The following is an 11,656-nucleotide window of genomic DNA, read 5'->3' on the forward strand; positions in this document are numbered from 1 at the left end:
TTGGCGAATATGCACGTAGTTCTCTTCCTTAATAAATTTGAGGGGGGAATTTCCCAAGTCTAGTCGCTCGCACGCAAATTAGGTGTGCTCTCTTTTCGTATAGACACCCTTTTGACTTTGACATTTTCCCATGCCCTAGGGCTACAATTCAACAACGAGAGTCGGCCAAAATACATGTCCAAACCTCTGCCCCAATCAATCACATCTCTTCCAGCTAATTCGATGCCGAATTTGGCATTCCGGTTCTTATTTTTGCAGTGATTTCACAAGAAAACCAAAAACTCCGATCGCCTGAATTTAGAAGTGATGTAAGAATTTTAATCTCTTTAACGAGCTGCTGAGAATAAATATTTATTTATCACCATTCTCATAGCAATAAGTAATTGATATAGAGTTTAAAAGTGCTTGTTTTCGATTTGGTATCCCCGCTCCCCCCTTCCGGATGGAAACTTCCCGTCGGATCGGTGAAGTGGCTTCGGAAGTCGGTCTTCGATTCAAAACCTATCTTCAAGGTGCTCCAATCCTCGACGGCCCCAAAAACGAAAGGAAAAAATAAATAAAAATAAAGGAAGGGGAATTATTCATGGGAAAATTTGAAAACATTAAAGTCAAGACAAAGCGAAAATCGCACCCCCACAAAATTGAGGTTTGACCTTGAAAGTAGAGGGGTAAAGTCGGCATTAGGCAATGAACAAGTCAGTCGCCGCGCCGAGGAAAGGACAAAGACAAACCCCGTATAGCAACCGTTCCTCGTCTCCTTTCCTGGTCGTTTTCTTTTTATTTGTTGTTATTAGCCTCTTGCCCTTTCATTTTCCTCCACTTCAATATCCAACCGAATTTCACAGGAAACTTCGCCCATACGATAAAATCGCTTTTTCGTTCAGAAAGTTTCGATTTTCAATACATTTTCTAATACCTACGACTGTTCCTGCGATTTCAAATTTGATGTACATCATCCAGATTAAGACGGTCTGATTTTCGAAGTGTGCATATATCACAATGAAAGTCGGTGTTTGTCCTATGACGTCTTTTATTTGTGAAAACTGTCGAGACATTTTAAGAAAAGTGCTAATTATTTACGGGGAAAATTGAAAGTATTTTATTTTTTATATTTATTTGTTGATGAAAAGATCTTATTAAATTTGTGTTGATTAGGATTCTAGAAGCCCCAACAAGGTGGAAATTAAAATAGGAAAATGTGGCACGCGGAAAGCCCTTTCACCATGAAAAGAAGAGGGGGTGGGGGGGCATTTAAGGTGATGGGGTCTCAAAACTGTTGAAATTAAATGCCGCCAAAAATATTAATTAAAGGCTTATCACAAGAAGATTAAAAAAAATCAAAAATCAAAAGTCACGTTGCTTTATTTTTGTGGGCCCGCGCCTAGAGAGCATAGGCCTCCAGCCGTCGGATCCGTGGGAGATCCAATGGACGGTGGCGACCCGTCGTGTTTAAATTAGGTAACGGAAGGACAGGTCGGGGGGTGGTCACTACTGCACCGGCAAAATTTGGAAACGGATAGAGCGGAAAAAGAAAAAAATAAATAAAAAGAAAGTGACCATTTATGGCATAGTCAACGTTGTCCGAACTAGATTTCGAGATTGGGGTGAGATATCTCCGTCCATTTGTTGGGGTTCTCGGCCACTCGGATCTCGCCACGTGGACCTCAGACGCCATATCCGGTTTCCTCTTCTAATTTCACGAACCTTTTTGTGACCGATTTACATCTAAGATTTCTCCTTTCTCCAATATGATTTGTTGAAGCAAACAAAAAAGTACGAGGGAAAATTGCCAAAAAAGTCCTAAACTTATTGTATTTGTGCTATATTAATCCTAAGCTTTTCATTTGTGCCGATTCGGTTCTAAACCTTTTGATAACTTACCAATTCGGTCTTGGACCTTTCTATTAATGCAAATTTGATCCTAAAATTTTTCATGATTTGCCAATTTAGTCATTTTGAAAAATTACTCAAATAATAGGTTTACGACTAAAATGGCAAAACTTCAAAAGATTTAGGATTAAATTGAAAAAATTTCAAAAAGTTTATAATTTAATTGACATAATTGAAAGGTTTAAGACTAAATTGGCAAGTTGTCAAAATGTTTGTGACTGAATTGGCACAGTTAAAAAGTTAAGGACTAAATTGATATGAGTACAATAAATTTATGAATTTTTTTTGGTAATTTTCTCAAAAGTATGAAGCTTGCATAAGACTTTTTAGTATTTTCCTCCTTCCAGGGAAAGAAAAAATAGTTCGGTAGAATTGAGGGGCCTTGAGGGTTGGCCTTGAAGTGGCCATAAATAATTCTTGAAATTGCAGCTCGCGCCATTTGGAAACATGCGAAATCAGCCTCAAATTTCAACGATCTCTGGGCACTTTGTAACCACAAAACTCGGAGGGAGCCATCCCCGATTACGAAGTTATTTTTTCTACCATTACTTTTAAACGTCTTTTCTTTTCTTTTTCTTTTTATGTATATTTTCAGAAACCCGAGTCTTTGACCTTAAGAATTTCTTCCTTTTTTCCTTTCCTCGAAAAGTACCTTAGGTCTTGATCTTATTATTTAGGAAACCCTAAATTTAACGTGCGAAAGAGTTGACTCTATTGTTTTGTTGGTGTAAACAAAAGAAGATGATTTGAAAGAGTACGATCTCGAATTCGGCGAGTTCCTTCGCAACCTTAAAAGTGGCTGCCGACCAAGCAAATTGTTGAACAGTTCAGTCAACTCAAGCTACGCGTGGTAGAAGATTCATATAATCAACCAAATCTGTCGAACTTTGACCGATGAACATAGGTTTTAGGCGGTGAAGAAAAGCATGGCCTCTGTCACGATTTACATACGATGAACTACCATTTTCCACACACTTTTGCCCCTCCAATGAAGAAACCCTCTCTCGCCAAAAAAAAAAAAACCACATTGGCAAAATGAAAAATAGATGGCACGCCGGATTTTCTACACCGTACGATAGATTAATGTAGATTTACGTGCATCTTTGATTGTAGAAAATAATAATAAAAAAATTCAAAAAAAGAAAGAAAGAAAAAAAGAGGATTGTGATTGATAATGTTTTGGAGATAATGAATGAGAGGATATTGATTTTTCAAGGATGATAAACCGGAAAAAAGTCACCGGCGGGGCATGGTTAGCCGATTACATCACCAAAACATGTGAATGCAACATATAATGCACGAGTAATGACACGAGAAAACGCAGTCTCTGATCATCTCTTTTACCTCCAGCACCCTCGGTCTAGATCTCTATGAGTTTTTCATTCGTTTCTATCTATCCTCTTTGTGTTCACTAAACGTACAACTATCACTTTGCCTAAGAAAATGCGGGTCTCTTATCGCCCTATCCCAGGACCGGCGATGGCCTAGGCAAGGGGCACAACCCTCACTAGTAAAAATGAAAAGGAAAAAGAAAAAAGAAAAGATGAGGAAAAATTTAGAAAAAATAATTAAAAATTGTCAAATTTGTTGTCATCATCGTCGGTCATGCCACGTAATACGGCTAGCATCCGTATTAATGATTTTCGATCAAAGTTGATTGATGAACTGAATATGCACAAATGCAAAATGTTTACGATTAAATTGATTCAATTGAAGTGTTTATGATCGGAATAGCACAAATGCAATAGGCTTAAGACATTTTTAGTACTTTTCCCTGTGACGGAGGGGCTACGACTTTCTGCAGTACTAGTCATAATTCCATACATTTGAAAGTAAATTTTACATGTTAGAATAATCATATCGTCATTGATTTACCTTATGTTGCCTAATTAACTACAAGGCTAACTAAATCGCGAAGGGTGTTTTTGCAAATTAGCTGCGAGAATGGTTCTCTAATCAATGTTAAGGAAAGCCATCCCTCAAATCAATCAAGGTGGCAAGTCACTTTGCAATCAAATCGAACCCATATAATCATTTATGCTTGTCCTCTTGTTGAAGGGTTAGTTCCACCCATGACCACCCCTCATCAATCATTAATCTCAACGCATAACATAAGCCAAAAATCATAAATTGATCCAAACGAATGGGATAAAAAAGAATAGCAATGCCACCTACATTGTACATAAAGATAGTCCTCAAACGAACATCAATATCAATAACTGAGTGTTGAGCATGACAAAGAGTGCGTTCTAGCTACGGAGCAATGTTAGACACATCAAGACCAATACATAATCGACTAATCACGTGATACGACACATTTACTAACGACGCAAGATAAAATTTGCACAAGCAACGCTATTTCTCCCTAACCCTAGCTCTTTTTTCCTTCTAATCTTTCTTTATAAATGCCTCATATGTTGTAATATCATTTTTTTTTTAGCTTTTTGGAAATCTCAAGAAAGTAATGTTGGAGAAGAAGGATGAGGATTCAATAATGCAAGGTGGAAGAGGCACCCAATACCAACAGGCAAGTGTAAGAATTCTGCCTCTGCTTGCAACACGTCCGCAACCCTCCTCCTCCTCTCTTCTTTAAGGGAAAAAAAAAAAATTCATCCGTTCTTCAAATTTGTTTTGGTTTTTTAATAGGATGAACTCAACTCGCCTCCAGTTTCCCTGAGCCAGTTACTTCTGCTTTACTGTCTCCGATCATCTGTTGTTTATCTCCATCTGTCATCTCTCTCTCTCTCTCTCTCTTGGGGGCCTCCTTCTCCATTTGTCCACAGAAAAAAACCGTCTCTTTCTCTTCACCACCTTAAACAAGAATCAAGTCTCTCCTTGTCTTCTCCTTTAAAATGCTTCCTCTTTCTCTTTTAGCTTTGTACTCTTCACTCATCCATCTGCTCGTTCAGCTTTTCTTGGAGACTGTCCTTCCCTCGCGTCGCTTATCTCACAAGGTTGTCTAGCTTCGTAAAGTTTCGAGTTTTTTTTTTTTGGCGAAGACCCACTTGCAGTTTCAAGAATTCACTGACGAGGGAGGCCCGTCAAAAGTGATACCATGTTGGATCTCAATCTCGAGATGATCTCCAGCGACTCGTCCTGCGACGGCGGCCAGAACAAGATTGCCCTGGGAGAGCCTGAAGAGGAAGAAGCGGCCAAGCTTCACGAGGCCTCCGGCAACTGCGATATGGAGGAAGATTCCGGGACCTCCAACTCCACCATTGTCGCCAGCGCGGAGGAAGCTTCCGGCAACGCCGGCGACGAGAACTCCTCCAACACCACCTCCTCCTCATCCATATTCGATGTTATGAAGGAGAAGGAGGGCAAGGACGGTTTCAAGGCCGGAGACCCGCGGCCCTCGCCACAGGGGCTGATCACTCGGCAGCTTTTTCCGGTTGCCGGAGCCATAGAGCACGGCCATGAGGTGTCGGACTTAGGGTTGGGGTCGCCTGCGAGGCCGCAATGGCTGAACTTGTCCTTTGGCGAGCCCGCCGGAGGTCAGGCGGAGTTCAGGATTCTGCAGCAGAAGCAGCAACGGAAGAGCCGCCGTGGGCCCCGGTCCCGGAGCTCGCAGTACCGCGGTGTCACGTTTTACCGGCGAACCGGAAGATGGGAATCGCACATATGGTGTGTAGCTGTCCTTGGTTTGGTCATAATTTGGGTTTTGTTCTTGTTCTGTTGTATCTGGCATAGCGTTCGATCGAGGTCTGAAGTACATCGAAAGATGTTGATCTTGGCTTGTCCTGGCTTGTCCTTTCTCGTGTACATGTTTTTTCCTTTTATGATTAAGAATGAGTGTTTAGGTTAATTCTTCTTTTGGGAAATCTTGTTGCAGGGATTGTGGGAAGCAAGTGTATTTAGGTACAAGGATTTCTTTTTTCTGTTCTCTCTCAATCTCTCTTTTAATTCGATTAATTCGATGAAGTTGGTGTTTCTTTTTGGGATGTCTTATGTGTTGTTTCTGGTCTTTGTCAGGTGGATTTGACACTGCATATGCTGCTGCTAGGTGAGTTCTTGATTTGTGTTTCGAATTCGAATTTTGTTTTTGAGAATTTGTTTGCCGATTGTAGAGGATTATCGATGCCTTGTTCCTTATTCGATCGAATGTGGGTCTCGTTGATTCAGAGCGTATGATCGGGCGGCGATCAAGTTTAGGGGAGTCGATGCGGACATCAATTTCAATATCAGCGATTATGACGAAGACATGAAGCAGGTTCTATTAATTGATGACTAGATTGCGTATCCGTGATCTTCTGGAAGTGGATGTTCTTTGTTTGGTGATTGTTGTCTAATTAGTTGCAGATGGCGAATTTAACGAAAGAGGAATTCGTGCAAATACTTCGCCGCCAGAGCACAGGATTCTCGAGAGGAAGCTCGAAATATAGGGGCATGACCCTGCACAAGTCCGGCCGATTAGAAGCCAGAATGGAGCAGCTTCTTGGGAAGAAGTAAGTATTCAGTGTTTGCGTGTTCTTTGAATTTGCAGATATTTGTAGTTTACCGTTGAATCTGGTTACCGCAAATACTGAAACTTAAAACCTTCAGAACTTAAAATTTATATGGTTCCTTAGAATGGAATCAGATCTTAAGATGAGTTCTCTTGAATGTAACTAATGAAAAAAGATGATTGGGGTAGCCCCTATTATCTTCAAAATCGTTATGCTTGTTGGTGGGTATATTTATCTCGGGTCATTCGACAGCGAAGTCGAAGCTGCGAGGTCCTTGTGATCTTAAAAACCTTTTTTTTTTTTTTTTTAACCTCCCTCTGAGCACTAGGTGCATAATTCTGCTACATGTTGGTGGACTTCGTTGATCAGACGAGATGCTTCATCTTTGTTTTCCTTCTAAATCCAGGGCTTATGACAATGCGGCGATCAAAAGTAATGGAAGGGAAGCAGTAAAGAACTTCGAGCCGAGCATTTACGAAGGGCGGACTATGCCAGATCCCGGAGCTGGCGGTACAGCTCAATTAAAGTCCTTTAAAGTTGATGTTCTAACTACTTAATTGTACTTGTAAGACTAGATCGGAACTTGCTGCACTGTGACAATGAATCACAAGAATTCTTTTGTTTAACGGGGTTTCAGGCGGAGACCACAATCTTGATCTGAGCCTCGGAATGTCTCTGCCATCAAGTAGTACAATGGGAGGTGGAACTCGAGGGGATACGCTCTTTCGTCGTGCCGACTGTGAGATACCAAATATCTTGATGGTAATTTTCCTGTCAATCATGCAATTGGCTAGTGTTTCGTACGATTTTCGCGTCTCTCTTGAGAAACTGATGATTTATCGTGTCTTCATAACTCTTCTTGACTCGTAATTTGCAGGTCGGTTGCTCTTCTTCTGCCCATAAGGGCGGAGAACTTGCCAATATCGGAATGGCATCGAAGAGTCCTCCCATTTGGGCAGCCATGTATCCTGCACACGCAACAATCTTTGAGGTACTTAGTTCTTGGTCGTTCTTTCCATTCCGTTTGCTTGTAAACAATCTTTGATTTACTTATCTCGAGGCATCAATCGGCTAGTCAAAATACGTCCTCATTAACAGAAATTTCAGGCTTGTTATTGATGAAAAACCATGTTACATTTTGCCTAGTACTGTCTAGTGTTGGGTCTTCAAAACCTTATGGAAATGCGATTTGCCACCATGTTACGAAAGCAGTTTACTATGTAGCAATGCATTCTGGGAAGGGCTGACTTGATCCCTTGCTCATCTCGCACATTCATTGCAATGGATCGATGACCAAAATGATTATTTTTGGTTTCTAGTTTTTCCGCATCTGCATTTTTGTTGAGTGACAGATTTAACTGCATAATCTTCTCAAATGTTTCGCCTCAGATAGATGGCCGATGCCATGTGTGCCACTCTGAGCACTTTTATTGTGTTTGAAGTACTGAAATTTTTCCTGGATGTTCAGCAAAAAAAATTTCAGATCTCTCCGCTTTGTTTTCCAAGTGTTTGCTGCTTATCTTGATGGACTGCACATGTCATTCTATACACAATGTTTCATTTTATTCTACCCTGGAAGCAAATTTGAAACACGCCACAAGGCCAATGGTGGCAAGCAATCTCATCTTCTAAAAGCATGAACATCGGGTGAAGATAGATATTATCCACTTGAGATTACACAACACACGACCAGCTACGAGCCGAGGCCTCTTGGTTTCCCATCTAGCCAACGAGCTCTGCTTACCAGTGAACTCTTCTCTACCATATGCTGCAGGGAAAGGCGACGGAGAAGAGGGTGGTCGAAGCGATTCCGGCGATGAGGTTCTCGAGCTATGGATTGCCAGTGCCCAGCAACGTCAACAATGTGAACGGCGGGTCTCAACAAGCCCCATTGTTCGCCAATGCAGCATCATCAGGATTCTCTTCATCCATAGCCCCTCCCCACCCTCCTCCACAGCTCCCACTAAATCTCCAGAAAAATGGCGTCTACAGCAATACAACTAGTCGTGCTTACTTCAGTTACAGAAGCTAAGCAAGGCATCATGTCCAGCTTCCTGAAGGCCACATCACCGATTTGTTGCTATGCTCTTCTCTTGTGAAGTTAGGTAAGAAAAAGCAAGAGAGGACAGACCAACCAACACCATTTTTAGAGTGCATTCTCAATTTATATAGGATTCGGTCTGTTTGATTTCTATAAAACCAAGTGCACAAAAATATCTGCGACCCATCATGTAGTATATGTGACATACGATCTGCATATACATATGCGTATGCTCTTGAGAACCGACTGGGTGCTTTGTATATCTTCCATCTCGGAAAGACTGGTTTTTTAATCTTTTGGTTCATAATAAGATGTGGTGTTTTCTATTTCGAGAACAAACGGAGAAGTTGCGCATCCGGTTCTCGTGTTCGTCGTAGGATGCGATTCGAGCTACTTGCGAACTTCACGAGTTTTATTGAGCCAGTTTGCCCTTTGTCATAACTGGAATTGTCAAAACGGGTGGTAGACTTATTTTTTGTATCAAGAGGCGAGTTATTGTATGGGTTAGTTATCTTCAATAAATTAGTTATAGATGAGTTTAAACGTAATATGAGTGATAAATGGGTTGTGAATGGATTTGCAATATATTCGGACCCAACCCACTCTTTTTAGTCTCACTTGATTTTACACTCACTAACTTCGCACTTTCACTTAGTTTGGGTGTGAACTTTTCTAGATTTGATTAAATATGAATGTGTTTAGGAATATGGGTTGAGTCGGGTGTGGATCACTAGATTTGCATTGTAATGAATGTGTCCATTTGAGTCGGACTATCTATGATCCTATCTGACCCACTTATTTGACGGGTCTAGTTTTTGCTAGGTTATTAAGACATGAATACAATGTTATCCCTCTCTTGTTAACTTGATCTTAGTATGTCATTAACATGATTCACCAAAACCGTGTTTGTACGCTTTGGCTTTTTCGTAGAGGAGGAATGGGCATAGTCGTTTGCAAAGAAAAGAAAAAATTTGATATAAGATCCTCCATATTGGCTATGACATCCAAACAACCAAGGTTAAGAAATGCCACATCTATGACGGCGATTAATTGCAAGATGTACATCCAAACCCTACAACAACAATGAGTAACCATGAGCATGACTCATGGTTGTGTTGGAGGCGACGGGACTTCGTGTGTGGTCATCGACGGCGGCTTGAAGTTCTTCCTCACGTACCTGCGCGCCCACACATGCTTCCCGTTGATGGTGAATTTTGCCTTGCTCTTGCCGTTGAGTATCGAGCCTATGATCGAAGCAGGACGGACCACGAGCCGTGCGTACAAGGCTTGCTCCTCCGGGGGCACCTCTTGCAGGTGCAGCTCCTCTATGAAGTTTCCGAACCGCCTATGTCAAGGGAGGAGAGAATTTTAGTCTTTCAATTTCTGTTCTGATCACCTTGTTGGCTGATCCGGGTTTTTTCAAAGCTCTACTTAATAATCAAAATAGTCGATTCGGATTGAAGGTAATATTGAAATGTAAATTGTAGTAAACGCGACCCCGTTTAGTCATAGAAACGAGGTAAACGAGATGGAGAGAACCTAGTGAAATACTCTCGGACTTCCTTCTCCGGAATAGGGTACCCCTTCGAGAACGTCAAGAATATGGTCCGCTCATCGGGCGCCACTTCGGTGTCGTGTTGGATCCGGGAATCGACCGTCTTGCCAGTGCCGAGGAAGTAATCGTCGTCCCACATTTGCGCCTCTTGTTCGAAAATCTCACTGAAAAGCAGATCTAGGAACCCTCCTTTTTTAAAGACCGGGACGAACGACGATGGTACGTTCGGTGATCCGACCCCCGTACCTCGGTATGGAACCGGTGATATCAGATATACAGATTGATCACCGTAGCCGTAGCGTCGCTCACTTGGTTTCGCAAATTTGCTGCTCTTAGCAGTTGCATAACTAGCCCTAGCCTTACTTAGCGCCACCTTTTGCATTATGTCGTAGAACGCTACCACGCAAACCTCGTCGATGAGGATCGTCATTTCCTCGAGAATCACGGCACGATGCTTATGGAAGAACTCGAGCCCGATTTCTCGGTTCGTCAGGTTCTGCGTGAAGCACATCTCCCGGGACCCCGGCGGGGACCGGAACTCGTCCCTGTGCATGCAGATGAGGCACTCGACGGCCTCGTCGGCCAGCGTGTTGAGCACACTGTCGGGCCACCCCACGAGGTTCGCGATGTGGGTCCGGTCACGGCCCGCCGTCTCCAGCCACATCCAGAGCGCCATGACGTGCACGGACAGGTTCAGGTCCCGGTTGAGGTTGACGACCAGGCGGGAGTAGACCCGCCTGTCGGCGCGGTAGAAACGGCAGAACTCGTCGAGGGAGACCCCGCGAAGCAGCACCCGCAAGTGAGGAGGAAGAGGGCTGGCAGCCATTGCAGCAAGTTAGAGGAAAAAAAGATCGTATCTTGGTTTTTCTTGAGGAGCTGTTCTGGATTGGCGAAGAAAGGTGGGGTTTTTTTTATAGGTGCTGAATGGGTGCGATCTCGTGTTCTTCACATTGGCGACTGTTGGTGCCTCGATCCGTACAAGGTAAGAGTAATCTGGGTCAATCTGTACAAGGTAACTTGTCTGAAAATCGAGGCACAGCTTGCCCGATGCTGACTCTCCTTTTTTTTCACTTCCTAATAAGATGGTCTCGACCATTAATGATCTGCAACACGAGACGAAACCATGCATGCATTTTCCTACTGGTCGCCATGGTTTGCTTTGGTAACTTGCTGTAGTCCTCGAAGGCCAAAAAGAATAAATGATGCTGGATTTTTCTCGCCATTTATGGAGATATTGCTGCATTTAGTGGTGGATTCTGGTTTTAAGGCTTCACTTCATGCCAAGAACGGCCGGTTCGATCCTGTTTCGGATTGAGCTCTTGTGAGGAAAGGAGGGGGAAAATGTGTCAACTGGTTAACTTTTTTTACCAAATTAGGAGGCTTCCCCTGAAAAACATGGATGATTTTTCGACGTGGTTTCGTTGATTGAGCGTCGTAAATAAGCACTCGCGAATTCGATCCGGAGGTCCGCCGGGATGTGTTTGATGTAATCTTCTTGATGGATTACGAAAATCGGTCGGTCGAGCTGCCATCGAAGCTAGATTTGATTATTAACTTGGTGATGTGTGTAATAAACAAATAACGGAAAGAGAAGTACTTGCCGGGAAAAAAAAAAAAAAACCACTCGCGTTGTTTAGTTATGTCCGTAATTAACGACTAACGACTGTCGAGTATCGGCTAACAATCGGCAATCGAATTACCGATAAAACTGAACGTTTGTCATTG

General features: G+C 42.5%; 2 protein-coding genes across 4 annotated transcripts; one reads left to right on the forward strand and one right to left on the reverse strand.

Annotated features, from left to right (window-relative positions):
- The first annotated feature begins 3,936 nt into the window (after window positions 1-3,936).
- On the forward strand, window positions 3,937-8,710 carry LOC115750780 (ethylene-responsive transcription factor RAP2-7-like). 3 transcript variants are annotated; one of them, XM_030688344.2, is made up of 10 exons: window positions 3,937-3,949; window positions 4,812-5,514; window positions 5,723-5,748; window positions 5,863-5,893; window positions 6,013-6,100; window positions 6,184-6,335; window positions 6,742-6,845; window positions 6,973-7,097; window positions 7,213-7,326; window positions 8,110-8,710. In XM_030688344.2, the coding sequence occupies exons 2-10, from the start codon at window positions 4,946-4,948 to the stop codon at window positions 8,365-8,367; spliced, it is 1,467 nt and encodes a 488-aa protein (XP_030544204.1). In that variant the 5' UTR covers window positions 3,937-3,949; window positions 4,812-4,945; the 3' UTR covers window positions 8,368-8,710. The 3 variants fall into 3 exon arrangements, with proteins under 3 accessions (XP_030544204.1, XP_030544197.1, XP_030544212.1); XM_030688337.2 differs by lacking the exon at window positions 3,937-3,949 and having other exon boundaries at window positions 4,517-5,514; XM_030688352.2 differs by lacking the exon at window positions 3,937-3,949 and having other exon boundaries at window positions 4,519-5,514; window positions 6,190-6,335.
- A 592-nt stretch (window positions 8,711-9,302) lies between these two features.
- LOC115755041 lies at window positions 9,303-10,757 on the reverse strand. The gene is made up of 2 exons (XM_030694293.2): window positions 9,916-10,757; window positions 9,303-9,721 (listed from the first exon to the last, which is right to left on the reverse strand). The coding sequence occupies exons 1-2, from the start codon at window positions 10,755-10,757 to the stop codon at window positions 9,481-9,483; spliced, it is 1,083 nt and encodes a 360-aa protein (XP_030550153.1). The 3' UTR covers window positions 9,303-9,480.
- Window positions 10,758-11,656: the final 899 nt, after the last annotated feature.

Source organism: Rhodamnia argentea, chromosome 5 (assembly GCF_020921035.1).
Source record: "Rhodamnia argentea isolate NSW1041297 chromosome 5, ASM2092103v1, whole genome shotgun sequence".
In the NCBI taxonomy this organism is placed as follows: Eukaryota; Viridiplantae; Streptophyta; class Magnoliopsida; order Myrtales; family Myrtaceae; genus Rhodamnia; species Rhodamnia argentea.

Coding starts and splice junctions, on each gene's coding strand:
- LOC115750780 (XM_030688344.2), top strand. CDS start 4,946: ATGTTGGATCTCAATCTCGAGATGATCTCCAGCGACTCGTCCTGCGAC. Junction 5,894..6,012: donor ACTGCATATGCTGCTGCTAG/GTGAGTTCTTGA, acceptor TCGTTGATTCAG/AGCGTATGATCGGGCGGCGA. Junction 7,327..8,109: donor CACACGCAACAATCTTTGAG/GTACTTAGTTCT, acceptor CATATGCTGCAG/GGAAAGGCGACGGAGAAGAG.
- LOC115755041 (XM_030694293.2), bottom strand. CDS start 10,757: ATGGCTGCCAGCCCTCTTCCTCCTCACTTGCGGGTGCTGCTTCGCGGG. Junction 9,722..9,915: donor GTCCGAGAGTATTTCACTAG/GTTCTCTCCATC, acceptor CCCTTGACATAG/GCGGTTCGGAAACTTCATAG.